The 14481-nt window shown below is 33.6% G+C and overlaps 2 protein-coding genes across 2 annotated transcripts in view; both read right to left on the bottom strand.

The window, feature by feature from the left end:
- The window catches only part of LOC112528133 (purple acid phosphatase 3-like), a 7138-nt gene extending 3871 nt beyond the window's left edge, over window positions 1-3267 (bottom strand). The window contains exon 1 of the mRNA XM_025139067.1: window positions 3246-3267. The gene's annotated coding sequence lies outside the window, so the exon portion shown is untranslated. The remainder of the gene's footprint in view (window positions 1-3245) is intronic.
- A 6333-nt stretch (window positions 3268-9600) lies between these two features.
- LOC112527555 ((E)-beta-farnesene synthase-like) lies at window positions 9601-14060 on the bottom strand. The gene is made up of 8 exons (XM_025138259.1): window positions 13929-14060; window positions 13551-13836; window positions 12792-13173; window positions 12413-12631; window positions 12186-12324; window positions 11826-12074; window positions 11434-11723; window positions 9601-9727 (listed from the first exon to the last, which is right to left on the bottom strand). Exons 1-8 carry the CDS (start codon window positions 14058-14060, stop codon window positions 9601-9603), a joined length of 1824 nt encoding a protein of 607 aa, XP_024994027.1.
- Between the last annotated feature and the right edge of the window lie 421 nt (window positions 14061-14481).

Raw genomic sequence — 14481 nt, 5'->3', positions numbered from 1 at the left:
TTAAGCTACTTTTCTTATATATTAATAAATAAATAATATTAAATTAATCAAGAACAAATTTTTAAGAAAACCTAAAACGATAAAATTTTATAGATTTGTTATATAATGTTCAATTAATTCATACATCCATCCAAATTATAAGCAAAACATCCAAAATCATAATAAATATGCTTGTGAATTATCTTGATAAACATCTTATTCACATGTATGTCACTTCTTGCACTTAAAAGGGAAAATATGCATTCTATTATCCATTTATGCTTCCAAACAACATAGTATCACATATTCTTGTAATATCTAATCTACAATGATGGCTATGATCTGAATGGTAATGTTTACAAAGAAGCATATATAATCTAGTGTTCCAATAAAAGTAGAAAATCTTGTGATTCTAAAGGTTCTCTATTATCTGTTGTTCCTCATGATCCTCAAATGGCAGTTCCACACCAGCAAAAACCACATCCTTACAGTATTCGCGATACGTTTGCAAATCCTTAGGATGATCAATCAAACACGGGCTGTGCAATGTGTGAGACAATACTAAGTATATTTAACAACTCGACTAACTGAAATTAAGAGAAAAAAATTTGACTGAGTTTCATGCAAACATATAACAGAAGTTGAGATCTTTGAAGGATTAGTATATGACCAAGATATGTGCTATGGAATCTTACATATGCGGTTATTCGATGGTGAATTGTTTTCTTGCTTGATTCCTTGAGTTCACCAGCTATTAAGATCTCGTCAAGTATATAATAAGCTTGCGACACAAGTACTAAGTTGTGTAAATGAATTAAGCAAGTAGTGAAGGACTATACATATAGATAAGAATTACTATTAACACCATTTAGCAAGATCTTTTTTCAGCTTAATGGCAAAACCCAATTAGAAAGTTGAACATATTGATCTGCACAAGCGGTACAGAAATATTGAATACTAAGAAACGAATATATTGTCAGCATAATTGTAAGAGAGCAGCGATAGTACCACAGGAATTCCACAATAATGGAGCCAAATCTTGAAATAACTATCTCTAGAAAAAAAAAAGATAAACGAAAATGTATATTAGATACCACAAGAATTCCATGGAAGAAGCCAATTCTTGAAATATTGCTAAATGTGTAATCTAGACTTGGTGTTTGACTTAAGTAATGACAGTTTTATAACTATCAAATGGTGGTTATACTTAACCGAATGTAATTGTCATATGTGTATGTATAAATATGTGATCAGATGTAACTTATAACATGATGAAAAAAATAAAAAACTTCATGTATAAAGAACCTTCTTCTATATTGCAGTAATCTTCCTGCAATTGTTGCTTTAAGTCTTTCTACAACAAAGTGGTATCAGAGTGTTGTTCACGGTTGCAAATCAGATTGTAGAAATGAAAAAAGTGTGTACTACATGGCCTCCCATAACAACATTTTACAACCCCAAATTCCAAAGTTAAATGGGAAGAATTATCATCATTGGAGTATAAAGATGAGAGTTTTGTATGAGTCTCAAGATTTGTGAAGTATTATAGAGAACAGTGTCAATGAACGCTCCAATCAAAAGGAACTGAGTACACAATAAATAACAGAATAGAAGGAAAATAAAAGGGGAGACAAGAAATCCTTGTTCTTCATCTATCAAGCAATGGATGAAAACAATTTTGAGAGGATCTCGACATCAACTATGTCAAAGGAAGCATGGGAGATGTTGTATAAAACATATTAGAATGAAGGACTTTGAATCCGTTGAGGAATTTTACAACTGGGTGATAGCTTTGATGAATCAGATAAGATTAAATGGGAAGAACGTCGAAGACAAGAGAGTGGTGGAGAAGATACTTAGAAGTTTAACTCAAAAATTCGAGTACATTGTTGTTGCAATAGAAGAATCAAAAGACCTGTCATCACTTTCATTGGAAAGTTTGTTGGGAATACTTCAGTCCCATGAACTTCGAATGAAACAATTTGATACTACCCTTATAGAACAAGCCTTTCAAAAGCACGTCTTAATGTGATAACAGGGTTTTTGGTTAAGCACTTGAGGTAATACTTGCGTGATTATTATTTGAATATGTGAAAATGTGCATATTTATATATGACATTGATAATGTGCATATGTGAATGCATGATTTATATTGTTAACATGCATGAAGTTTCGATATATGCATATATATATATATATATATATATGCATGATTGTCATACATGGTTTTGTGGTGATGTATGTGTGTGCATAAATTATGATTATGCAAATTTGAGAGGTGATCTTGTAACTTATATCATGAATCAGAAACCACAGTTGAGCCTAAGCTTGTTCAAGCTTAGGAAAGAAAGAAGAAATGGTAGGCAAAGATGGAGGAGTACCTAACGGTCCATCAATGTTACCAGAAGGATTAATGCCAAGTATTTTAGCATTGTTGTCATAAGGATCGACTTTTGTATACTGAGGAGATTGGAGAGAGTCACCCTCAGCAACTGATTTGTCATCACTCTCTCCAAAATGATCGAATTTTATTTTTCTACTCTTTTCAAGGACAAGAGGTGGTTGGGGGTTTCAAATACCCTGGACGATAGGCCAAATTCAATGAGTGAAGCCTATCAAGATACTCTACCCGATGAGGAGGTTTCAATCCCTTTGCTTTTTTAGCTCTTGGTATTCTGTTGAAAAACTATAGGGGCTTTAGAAGTTTTCCTCTTTAAGGAAGTGGTTTTAGGAGTATGGGTAGACGCTGAAGGTGCTTTTAGGATCGTAGCCCCTTGAGAAAGAGAAGAAGTAGAGGTAGCAAGAGAACCACTGTCATAGTATTTATTGGTAGCGATAGTAAGATCTAGCTTGAGAGAAAATAAAGAAACAAACACTACTTTGATACTACTTGGTGGTCCTGAATGAGGTAACAAGGCTACTTATTTGTAGAAGGGGGTTGAATATAAACACATATTTTACTTTATAAATTGTTATTGGTTATATATAATAATCAATCAATTAAATTATAGATCGTTTGCGAAAGAATATAAGGTAAAATCTTAACCAAAACAGCCTTACTTTACTACTCGAGATAACACAAAAAATCTCTAGCAAAGCTCACATATTTTTCACAAAGAATCTTGAACAAAGCTCATGTAGTTCACACAATTATCTCTTGCAAAATAACACACAAAATATTTTCTCTCTTGAAGACACTAGAGAAGGAAGTTTTCACTGGAATTTATACCTGAGGCATTTAATGCGTTGCATTAAGTACAAGACACGTGTCACAAAAAGGGAGGGAAGCACAACCTGCTTGTCCTTTTTCTAAAAAGCTTTGGCCTTTAGTGAATAGTATACTAGGATAGTGGTCATGCATGAAAGGGGACAATAAAGCATAAGTTGTATTGTACCTTTGTCATGTAGTTTCATGGTTATTTTTTACTTTTGCAATAGAGAGAGAGAGAGATAGAAAGACTTGATATTCAAGACTTTAATTTAGACCAAATGGCCTTTCCCACCTAGTGGTATGCGAGTCTTTGACTTCCTAGGAGGTCAGGGGTTCAAACCTCACCAAAAGGTGAGGAGGGTGTGTGAGTTTATTTGTTCTATTTGTCGTATATAAATATTATATATTTAAAAAATATATTTTAATTTAGCTAGGAGGAAGGAATGCTGAAGGCACATTCACTACTTGTTGAGCTTGTTGCTAATCAATGCTCACTTAATATGATAGGAAGATCTTCTTAAACCACTTTAGTTACATCTTCGACATTACATGAAGTTCTTTAGCTGTATCTTTGACATAACATGAGGTTCTTGTTGTAAGTTTCAGACTTGATTGCCACTGAGTAAAGACAATGTTCATCATTGAGTGAACATTCAGTGAGCACTCAAAAGATTCAGGCGCTGAACCTTCATAGAACATAAATGGAATATAAATAACTAACTATTTAGGCGAGTCATCATCAAAGCTCGGAGGAGGATCAACATGTGTTGTTTTATACGTCAATTCAGTTGAGTGTCGGTAAGCAAAACTAGAACACCGAGCATGAGTGAATGGCGTCCTTGCATACTGCAAGATCCATATCTATATCACAATATGACCAATGACACTTTTTATGCTAACATAAAACTTGCAATCATGTTTTATTATTATTTTTGTTTACAAGTAGTGACTAGTAAACTACTTTATTGAATGTTGTAGCAAAACAATGAGGGTCTTTCTCGGGCCACTAGTGAGATGTTTGAGATGATCCATAAGACCCAAGGGTCAGTGTCGCAAGGTAGGGGGTTGGGGGGCTTGATTGTGTCGTTCGGAGTAGTGACCAAAGGTGCCAAAATTTTAGGTAAGTAATTAATTTTTCATTAGGTTTCTAGCATGAATGCTACATTAGAATACTCGTATCTTTATAATATATGTTGCATAATATAGATAGTTTAGTTGATTGATTGGCATTATGATTGCCATTTGTTGTTTTAATTGAGAAAAATAAGTTGTGCATGGATGAAATCATTTACTTTACAATGGTTATATTGCCAAAAGAATTTAAAAAAATATGAACCATATTTTGTAATGGTATATCTTTGGAAGGTTATGTAAGATAGAAGAGAAATGGGGGGTTGTTCCATGTTGGTACGAGTGTGGATCTAAACTTCATGTTGACACAGGTTCGCAAGCTACATCGAGTACCAGTGGTAGATCGTATGTTGGCTCTACTTGAGACGAGATTAATTTGTTTATTCTTATGTATCTATATCTACACTATATTATAAAGTATTTGACTCATTCTTTTAAAAACAAATTACTATGCATAAGGCACAATTAATTTGTACACGTTACTTAAAATTCAAATATACCGGTTTATTATGCGTAGGTACATGTTTTTAAAGCATACCACTTCCTTTGAAATCTTTACGATCTCTCTAATCCAACTAACGTCCCTAGAGTCTCTCTTTTTCAAAGAGCAGATAGCTATTGTTGATTGCATATCTAATGGGCTATTTTGATTCAGTATTTCTTATAATCACCGTCAACTTTTCTTCCCCAAAGCTCGATTGCTTCTATTTCAAGTTAAGATTCAACCTCATGGGTTTCGATCATTGCTTCTGATTATTTATGGCCTGTATCAATTTTTGCTTCTTTGTTTTTGACTCATTACTTTATGTTTTCTTTATCTGGTTCTTTATCGGTTTAGGTTTACTTCCCCAGAGCTCGATTGCTTCTCATCCCCAAATCTCGATTGCTTCCCTTTCAAGGTAAGTTTCAACCTTATGGATGGCTGTATTGATTGACCATTGCTTCTAATTGCTTGATTGATTTATGATTTGTACCGATTTAAAATTTAACATCAAGCACCTTAAATTCAAGACCTAGGTTTATCCGGGAATTTGTTCATTCAGTTGTGATATTTTTGTTACAATCAATTTGAATTATAGGATGATATTTTTGTTACAATCAATTATCTTGATGAAGTTAATTAATGATGGAACATGATGAAGGTAATTTAAGATGTGAAATGTCTTGTGGAACGGAGGAATTTGTGTGTCAGATGAAGCATGATGAAGGTAATTTCATTCTCTTATCGTTCAATTTCACGAAATCTCTAAAAAATATGGCGTCATAGGATGCTTTGAAGCTCTTCAAACAGAAAATGGTGTTTTGAAGTTCTTCAGTCCGACTCTCATGTGAAATATTGTGCACTGCAGTATATTGAGGTATCCCATATAGCAACTGTGAAATTGTTTTATAGGCAGATATTTGTTCCTACATGCCAAATTTCAGAAATTGGCTTTTCTGTGGTTGACACCATTAACAATTTTCAAGAAAATGCTCTTCAAATGCTTGCTAGATTCACAAACACAAGACCTTACAATCGTCATCCACCGAAAGGGAGTTGGGAACTTGAGGAACATGTAGAAATATTGTAAGCCTTGAAAGAGACCAAATGGTACACTGTAGAGATGTCAAGGCAAATGGTAGTGCTTTTCCATGATCAACAGTTGAGAAAATCATTGAATTCATATTCTTCTATGGTTATCTTAATTTCGATTTGTATTGCATATTAAATTATGATTTAGCGTATTTCTATTGCTTCTCCTGTCCCAAGAGTAAGTGTACAGAAGAGGATGTGATGCTTGAATTGTGATATGAGTAAAAATCGGGCTGAGATTTGAGATTTTCCATTGTTTCGCTGGGCAAAACCGGAGGACGGCAAGTGCTAGATTCACGGGTTAGAAAGAAATTTTATATCCGATTTGGATTGCATATTATCAAGAAACTTATGTGTTTATTGGTAAGATGATTAATTTACTACTTTTTTGCCCTCAAGAATTGCATGTCGATGAAAAATGTCTGCTTTCATTCCAACAAATCGGGGTTATAGGACGCCACAATTCTTTTTAAGTGTCCTAATAAAGTGTTTTATTGGACTTGAGTTTAAATGACCAAACATATAGGTGTAAGCATTGCAATAAGTTTATACGTGTGAGCATTGAAATAGGTTTATAAAGTGCTATTGGGACACTTTTGAGAAATATTGTCCATCTTTTTATGACACTTTTGAGAAATATTGTCCATCTTTTTATGACACTTTTGAGGCTTAAGTTTCCAATAACAAACTTTATCAATAGTTGTAGCGGTTATTTCTTTAAATTTCATATTAGATTTAGAATATATATATATATATATATATATATATAGAGAGAGAGAGAGAGAGAGAGAGGAGTGATCATATGAAAACCGCCCTCATTTGTGTAAACCTTGCAAACCACCTCCATCTGTCGATTTCATTGTTTAATCTTATGAAATTTTTTCATGAAATTGTTTAATCTTGTGAAAGTGTTTCATATAATACTTTTTTGATGAAGTTGTTTCATATATGGTTGTGAAATTGTTTCATATAATACTTAATGAAACTGTTTCATGTATTTCACTAACATTAATGAAACTGTTTCATGTATTTCTCTAAAATTAAAATAATGAAGATGATAATATCTATGATTAACACCCTCCACAATAAAAATGATTAATCAACCTCTCATAATTACAAAAAAATGAACACAATGAAAAATTATGATTGGTTGAATGCGGTTTGTACGGTTTGTACAAATTGAGTGGTTTGCATTTGATCGCTCCCCTATATATATATATATATATATATGAGCGATAAAAATTATCATAATGCTATATTATATATTATGCAGAGGTCGTTTGATCTATGCAATCTTAATTATGCATAGATAATTCGTGTTGTACTTGCTATCGAGATTGATAGTTACATGATATGACACCTCATCTCACTCATATATCATGCATAACAAAATTGGAGTCAATTGGCTGTAAAAAATCAACATCAAATAGATGGTTAGATTGTTTCAATTTCTTTCAAATTCATTAAATATGAAACAATAAACCTTATCTCATATGCATAACTATCTTCAAAATATAAATATTGGTTGGACCGATCAAATGTAAGAGGTCTTGGGATCCTTTGAGATTGACACTTCTCTTAGTGAGTTATACTACTAGAAAATTGGGCATTTCCGGCAAGTTTTCAGGTGGAAAATTTCCGCCGGAATTTTACCTGTGGACAAGAAAAAAGTCAACTTTTATTGACTTCCGCCAAAAATCCGCCGGTAAAATTATCAGAATAATTTTACCAGCAGATTTCCGGCAGATTTTGTAATTAATTATTTTAGAATAGTTTAACTCTAATTACAATAATTTACCGGCGGATATTTAATTATTTTTTTTAGATTAAGGTCCGTTGGAAAATAATTAAAATTTAAAATTTATTTTTAAAATTTTCTGGGTGATTTCCGGCGGATTCCGGAGGGCCGCCGGAATAGTTATCCAATATTTTAAATAGTTATCCTACAGATATGAGAGAGAAAGTCGGTCAAGCCATATAATGAGAAAACATAAGTGCCACAAGAAAGAAATCCAGGAAAATCAAAGAGGAATGGGTATCCTCAATACGATGAAACCGACCCACACCAGGATATGAGTGTATTGAAGAACTTCCCACCCCCAGCTGGATATCTTCAGATGTGTGAAGCTAAATGATCGATCTTTGGAACAATGACAATTGGAAGGCTGTTTCAGGTGTGGCGCATAAGAACCGTGATAGCCAAGTTACGCTACACACCGGTGGATCGATACCATTTTCAGAGCATGGTGCTCATCTGGTAGGACCTAAAACCCATTACTTTATCTTGATTTTTAATATATTATAATTAAAACATGTTCGTATTATTTGACCTTTGTAGACACAAGCAAAAGAAGACGTGCCACCGACCGTTGTGGAATTGTTCGATTATACGCATAAGAAGAGGTCTAATGGAGATGTCGCATCTACGGATTCTGGGGGTACGTGACCTCTAAGTGTAGTCAAGTCATGGTAAGTATATCTATCTATTTTAATGTTTATAATTGAATACATAACTATCTATCTAGGTTGGGCAAACGTTCGAGTTGTTTAAATTAAAATCTAGTTTGGGTTGTCATTTCTTGGGCAAACATTAGCATTGTTTAAGTTAGAAATTTCGTATGTATCAATATTTAGTTTTGGTGTCATTTGTTAGGCAAACGTTATGATTGTTTTGGGTGCAATTTCGTATGTATCACTATTATTTTGTCTGGAAACGTCCCATTTACAGCAGTCATGCTGTCAGAATTTACTTGCAATTTTTTTTAAACCATATATAGGATGACTATTCAATGGGTCTTACCCGAAGATACAGCGATGATCCCTCCACCTATCCCTTAGTTGATAAAGAGTTGTGGGAGCATGCGGTTGGGGGAAGCAAGAAAGGCCGTCTATTTGGGTTTGCGTACAACCAAGATTTCAATTCGATCTTGACTAGGAACTACACACAAGGTGGTCCATCGTCTTCAGAGAGTTGGGTATGTGCTTCTTTTCCTTTGATGATGTTTATCGATTTAGTTTATAATTCATATTAAATATTATAACGTTTTATTTATTTTATAGGAGATTGAAGCCTTAAGGACCGAACTTAGAAGTTTACAAGAAGAAAATCAGTGCCGACGGATGATGGAGGAGCGACAGGATAAACAACTTCAAGATATGGTTGCTTTGGTTAGACAACTCAGTTAATCACAACATGTCCCCCCGCCACCGAATTGAATATCGTCTGTTTGTTTGGAACAATTTAGTTTGTTTGTAACAATTGTGTGCTACTTTAAATTGAATATTGTTTGTTTGTAACGATTGTTTAGTTTAATTTATGATATTTAGTTGCATTTCATGTTTTTAGTTTTTTTTTATATTTTACAGATTTACAGGTTTTAAATACAGGTTTTAAATATTTATTGTAAAAATATTCTAAAATTAATATTTTTTTAATATTTCCGCCGGATTACAGGTGGATCGTTCCGCCGGAAATAAGTAGAATATTTAAAGAATAAAAATAATCATTTTAAAATTAAAATACATTTCTGGCGGATTTCCGATGAATATATCCGCCGGTAATATTTAAAGAATAAATATTTTTTTTAAATAATTTTTTTTAAATCCATTTTCCCGGCAGAAATGTTACCGGCGGATATATCCGTCGGTAATTTAATCCATTTAAAAAAAACTTGAATGTTTTTTTAATTTAATCAAGATTTTTTAACTAAACTGGTGAAAATTTTCCGTACGCCTGAATCCGCCGGAAAAATGAAAATCCACCGGTAAACCCGCCGGAAAGAAAATCACCGGCGTCAATATTTCCGGCGACTATATTCGCCGGAAATGTTGCCCTGTTTCGTAGTGTTATTTAACATTTGTTTTTATGAAACAAATGATCATATTTAATATAAAAAACTGAAAACATCACAAAATGCATTAGAAATTAAGTGGCCAGACAAAACAATCAGTATTTTAATGTATGAAAATTAGGATTTAAATGATTAGACTACACAAAATTAATTGTTTTAGCCGTTCAAAAATTTCTTCACATTCATCCAAAAATGACATGTCATTCGAAGTTTCAAACTGAAAAGAAAACACAGTTTCCTATCAAACTTAAATGACACTCAATAAAGTGTAGGATTTGACAATTTCAGATACAAATGTCAATCCATAATCGTTTGTATTGCACAAATACATAACTAATTTCTTAATAATTAAAACATATTATTTTTGTGTTTAATATTTACAGAGAAAAGAATTAAAAATCGACTTCTAATGATAATAGAGGAGCGAGGACGCCATCAAGCAGATATTCTTCAAAGGATAGTAGATGAGCGAGTGCATAATATATGTTCAATTTGTAGATATAAACTTTCATAATTTTGATTTCAATTTGGTAGATTTTATATCATGCATAAATACAAGATTTTATAATGTTTAAGCTAAAAACCAGTCAGAAGCCCGTCAGTAAAAGTCCGCCGAGACAACATGGATTTCCGAATTCTTTTAATAAGTTCAGATTAGAGTTTGTGAATCATTACCGAGGGTGGAGGTCATCGATAACACCCATCGCATGCTTGTAAATAATACTCCTCAATAAGTCGTCAGTAAGTTGTCCATATAACATGGTTTTCCACTTCACTTTTACGAGTTTAAGATAGTTTTTGGGATGGGTTACCGGCAGCTTTGTTCGCCAATTGGTTTTAAAGATCCATCGCTAATAGTCGTCCACCGTGATACTCGTGTTTTTAGTAATGTGACCATCATGCATATCTTCCCCATAAAAGGATGCATGAAATGTTTGTATAAACATGCCAAAAGAAGGTAGATTCAAAATGCGTTTACATAATGGATAGGCATTTGTCACCCATGTGTTTTGTATATTCTTACAATTACTAGATTTCTTAATGCATAGCTTAGTAATCTCTCATTGTAGGGTCCAAACAAGATTGACAGACATTATTGGAGGATTTTGAAGGAATGGAAGAACAACCCTTCCACCAAAATTATGTATGTAGTTCCATGATAACATAGCTGAAAACTTGTGTTCTTTTGTAACAACATGCAAGGTTTTGTAACTTACATTCATCATAATCATAAGGATGTGCAAGATAAAAAACATTTGGATAAAAGTTTGATTACCAGCAACCTCAGTCAGTCCACATAAAACACGTCTCCAAGGACAGAGGGGGGTTTCTTGGTTCACTCAGTGGCTGAGGCTAGCCCAGGGGTGGAATCGGACCTGGACCTATCTTGTATTTACACAAAGTCATCCCACCCATTTGCCAACTAGGCTATAGTCAAAGGATGTGCAAGATAAATTTGACATGATCCTTTCAGAAGGATGTGAAATTAATATTAAGATTCATCCAAATCTTTCAACATACCATTACAACAGAACTCTACAACTTAAGACGCCTTACCTAGATTATTAACTAGATAAGTTCATGTAAATGCATGTCACTACTAATGTAGCCACAATATTTATTACAAATGCAAGTTGGAATAGTAGTAGCCAATAAAGAGACTCCATCACAACCGTAAACCTAACTACTCATTTATAGGATTTACGAGAAGCGATTTGATGTAATGGATCATTTCTTTCCCTGCATGATTATAATTGTCACCATGTTTATAAAGTACGTCACATACACGAGCAAGATTGATTGGAGGCATAAGTAGAGGCATCGGAACAGCAGTAGGCCTAAGGGATTCTTGATTTATAACTTTCCACGCATCTTCGACTTGTTTTGAAAATATTTCACGTGTTTCCTCCTCCGAGACACCATGTTGCTTCATGTAGCATTGGATGCTAGAAGCTACATGTTTCCTTTCTTGTTCCTCCTGTGGTATTTGGATAAGTAACATCATAAAATCGTACATTGCTTTTGTTTTAACTATATGTATGTTGAATTATACCATAAAATTAATATATCTGAAACGAACCTTATGGGTAGCAATATCATCCATGAGCCTTAAAATCAAACATGAAGCCTTGACAAGAGGAGGATATGTGGACACCCATTTAAAGGTATCCTCTGTGACCAAATCATGTCCATGAACATAACATTTCGCGATGATCATGGCATAGGCACAAGTTACCAGGGTCACAGACATATGTTCCTCCATGGTTGGAATATAACCCTCTTTTACCCATTTGGCTTCTGTTAGGAGATTTCTAGTGTACTCTTTCACCTGGTTGGCAAATTAGATTGAATTTAATTTCATGAGGCATAAAATGAATTGAATTGATTTGCTGCAAAAGAGAGTTATAAATATCAAAAGAGATGCCTATTAATAACATACCATCTCTTTAGTATAGTAGCTACGATATGCCATTCCTTTCTTTTCTAGTAACTCCTCAGCTTCTTTGTGAACATCCAAAAGTTCTTGATATATAAATTTCATGTATTCCGGAAGCTTGTCCAAGCAACTTATAGACCATCTATACAACTCACAATGCGAAATAAGTTGTTTTAAAAATTATAGGTGTTGCAAGTGTCCATAGCTCCAGTTAAATGTGTATCACATACCTTTGAACAGCTTCAGTAAAGATCTCGAGCTCCTCATAAGTACCGTAATTATCATACGTGTCATCCAATATGATTACGAGATTGCAAGTTTTCATGAGAAAGATCCTCGCATCAGAATATTGAGGTTCGTAATAGGCTGCCAATATCCAAAAGTAGCCTTCAACCAATCTATCTCGAACATAAGGTAGCTTGGTTGGCGTATCCAAATTCTTCCACCATCTAATTAAGTAGATACGTAGAACGTGAGATCATGGGAGATATGTACAAACTTAATTTAAAAAGAAGTAGGTAAAAATGAGATTAAATTAGTAGGTGGTAAATAACACCTTGGGAAAAATGAGTGGTTCCTCTAAGTAAAAAAAGTATCATTTATACGTACTTGCTTATTTGGTTAAGCTCTTTCCTATGCAATGACTGGAGCAAGTTGAAATCTAATTTGGCAAGCTTTAGTAAGTCCTCGTTATGAGAAGATTCATGTTGATAGACTGGTATGTAGCGCAATGCCTCAAGCCTTGGCAACCTTTTTTGAAGAGGCTGTTGTAGTGCTTGTTGTATTTGAATCTTGAGATAATCATCGTTGCCTACATGATCTTTGGCTATGTTTTCAAGTTCAAAAGTTGTAAATTCGATGGCAGCATCTAAAACTTCTTCTCCCTTCACCCTCAAGTATGCTGCTTCGTATAGAGAAAGCATGCCTTCGACATCGTTTCTTAAGGATTCCAGAAAATTTCCATTGTTGTCCATGTACTTCCTGAATACTCCTGCAACATGAAAATGGTAGGCATTGTTCGCATGTTACTTCTTTCCTTTTCACCAAAAATAAGCTTGATATTCACAATAGAGACGCTCCAATATTTTTGGAGGGTCTGATACTTCCAAAGCTTTAGATTACACTGTAAAATTGAGGTAACAAAGCTATACATATGTTAAGCACATAAAGGGATAAATCTAAACATTTAACAATCCGGTTATCCAATCCTAATTTACACACACACAAAGAACGACGACCTTTAAACATGTTGATGAAAGACCCTAATTGGTCCCCAAAATTCAAAAATCCAAATTTAACATTTTAAGGAACGCCCTGAATTCAACGTAATAATTATAGTTTATTAGTTGAGATAGATTAGTTAAATACCACTTACAACATTGAAGCCATGTTGTCGTAGGAGACGAAACCACAGTGAAGTGCTTTGGAGGTTATCATCGATCCATTGATCCCCATATGTAACATAGATATGGTTCAAGGATTCCTCAATTTCCAACTCAAAATGATAAGCCACACCGAGACGTTGAACTGCATCAATAAGTTCCATTAGCTTCACATGTTGCATTGGTTCAGTTAAAGTTGTGATGACAAGTTCTTTTCTGACTTTCTCTATGAGTTCTTTTGCTTGTTCCTCCTCCCAGTCTTGATCCTCTCTCTACAGGCCAAAACGAAACAACTTTATTTAACAAAACGAGACTAAAATGATATTTTTTTAATCACGAGAATAATGGTAATACATATAGAAACCTCATTGTAGGTAAGAAACTGATCTCCCCAAATGCTACGATGGAAGTTCACCGTGCTGCGGATGACCCCTTGTTTACACTCATTATGATCGATGGCCGAAGAACGGTAAGAAACAGGAACTGTAGAGTTCATGTTAATCCAAAGCTGATACTAACAAGAGTCTAAGTGTTAGCACCAAATTTGTAGAAAGGAAAGCATGGGCTAGAAATATATTTATAGGCGAGGCAAGACATTCCCATCTCATTGCAAATACAAAATACATATATTATTTTTATTATATTATAATATATATTGTTATTATTATTATATTGTAAATATAATACATAGTTATTACTATATATGCTGTTATTACTATTATGTTATAATATATATAATTATTACTATATATGTTGTTATTACTATTATCTATACTGTATTATAAAACATTTAATAAAAACTCTTAAAAACTACTTTTTATACGTAAAGTACTGTTTATTAATGCATATTACTTAAAACTCAAGATTGCAAGTAGATTATGCGTAAATACAACTTATTAAAACTCCATATCTGAATT

The sequence above is a fragment of the Cynara cardunculus genome, assembly GCF_001531365.2.
Source record: "Cynara cardunculus var. scolymus isolate 2C chromosome LG 15, CcrdV1, whole genome shotgun sequence".
Taxonomy (NCBI): Eukaryota; Viridiplantae; Streptophyta; class Magnoliopsida; order Asterales; family Asteraceae; genus Cynara; species Cynara cardunculus.
This window is presented reverse-complemented; position numbering and strand designations above follow the sequence as displayed.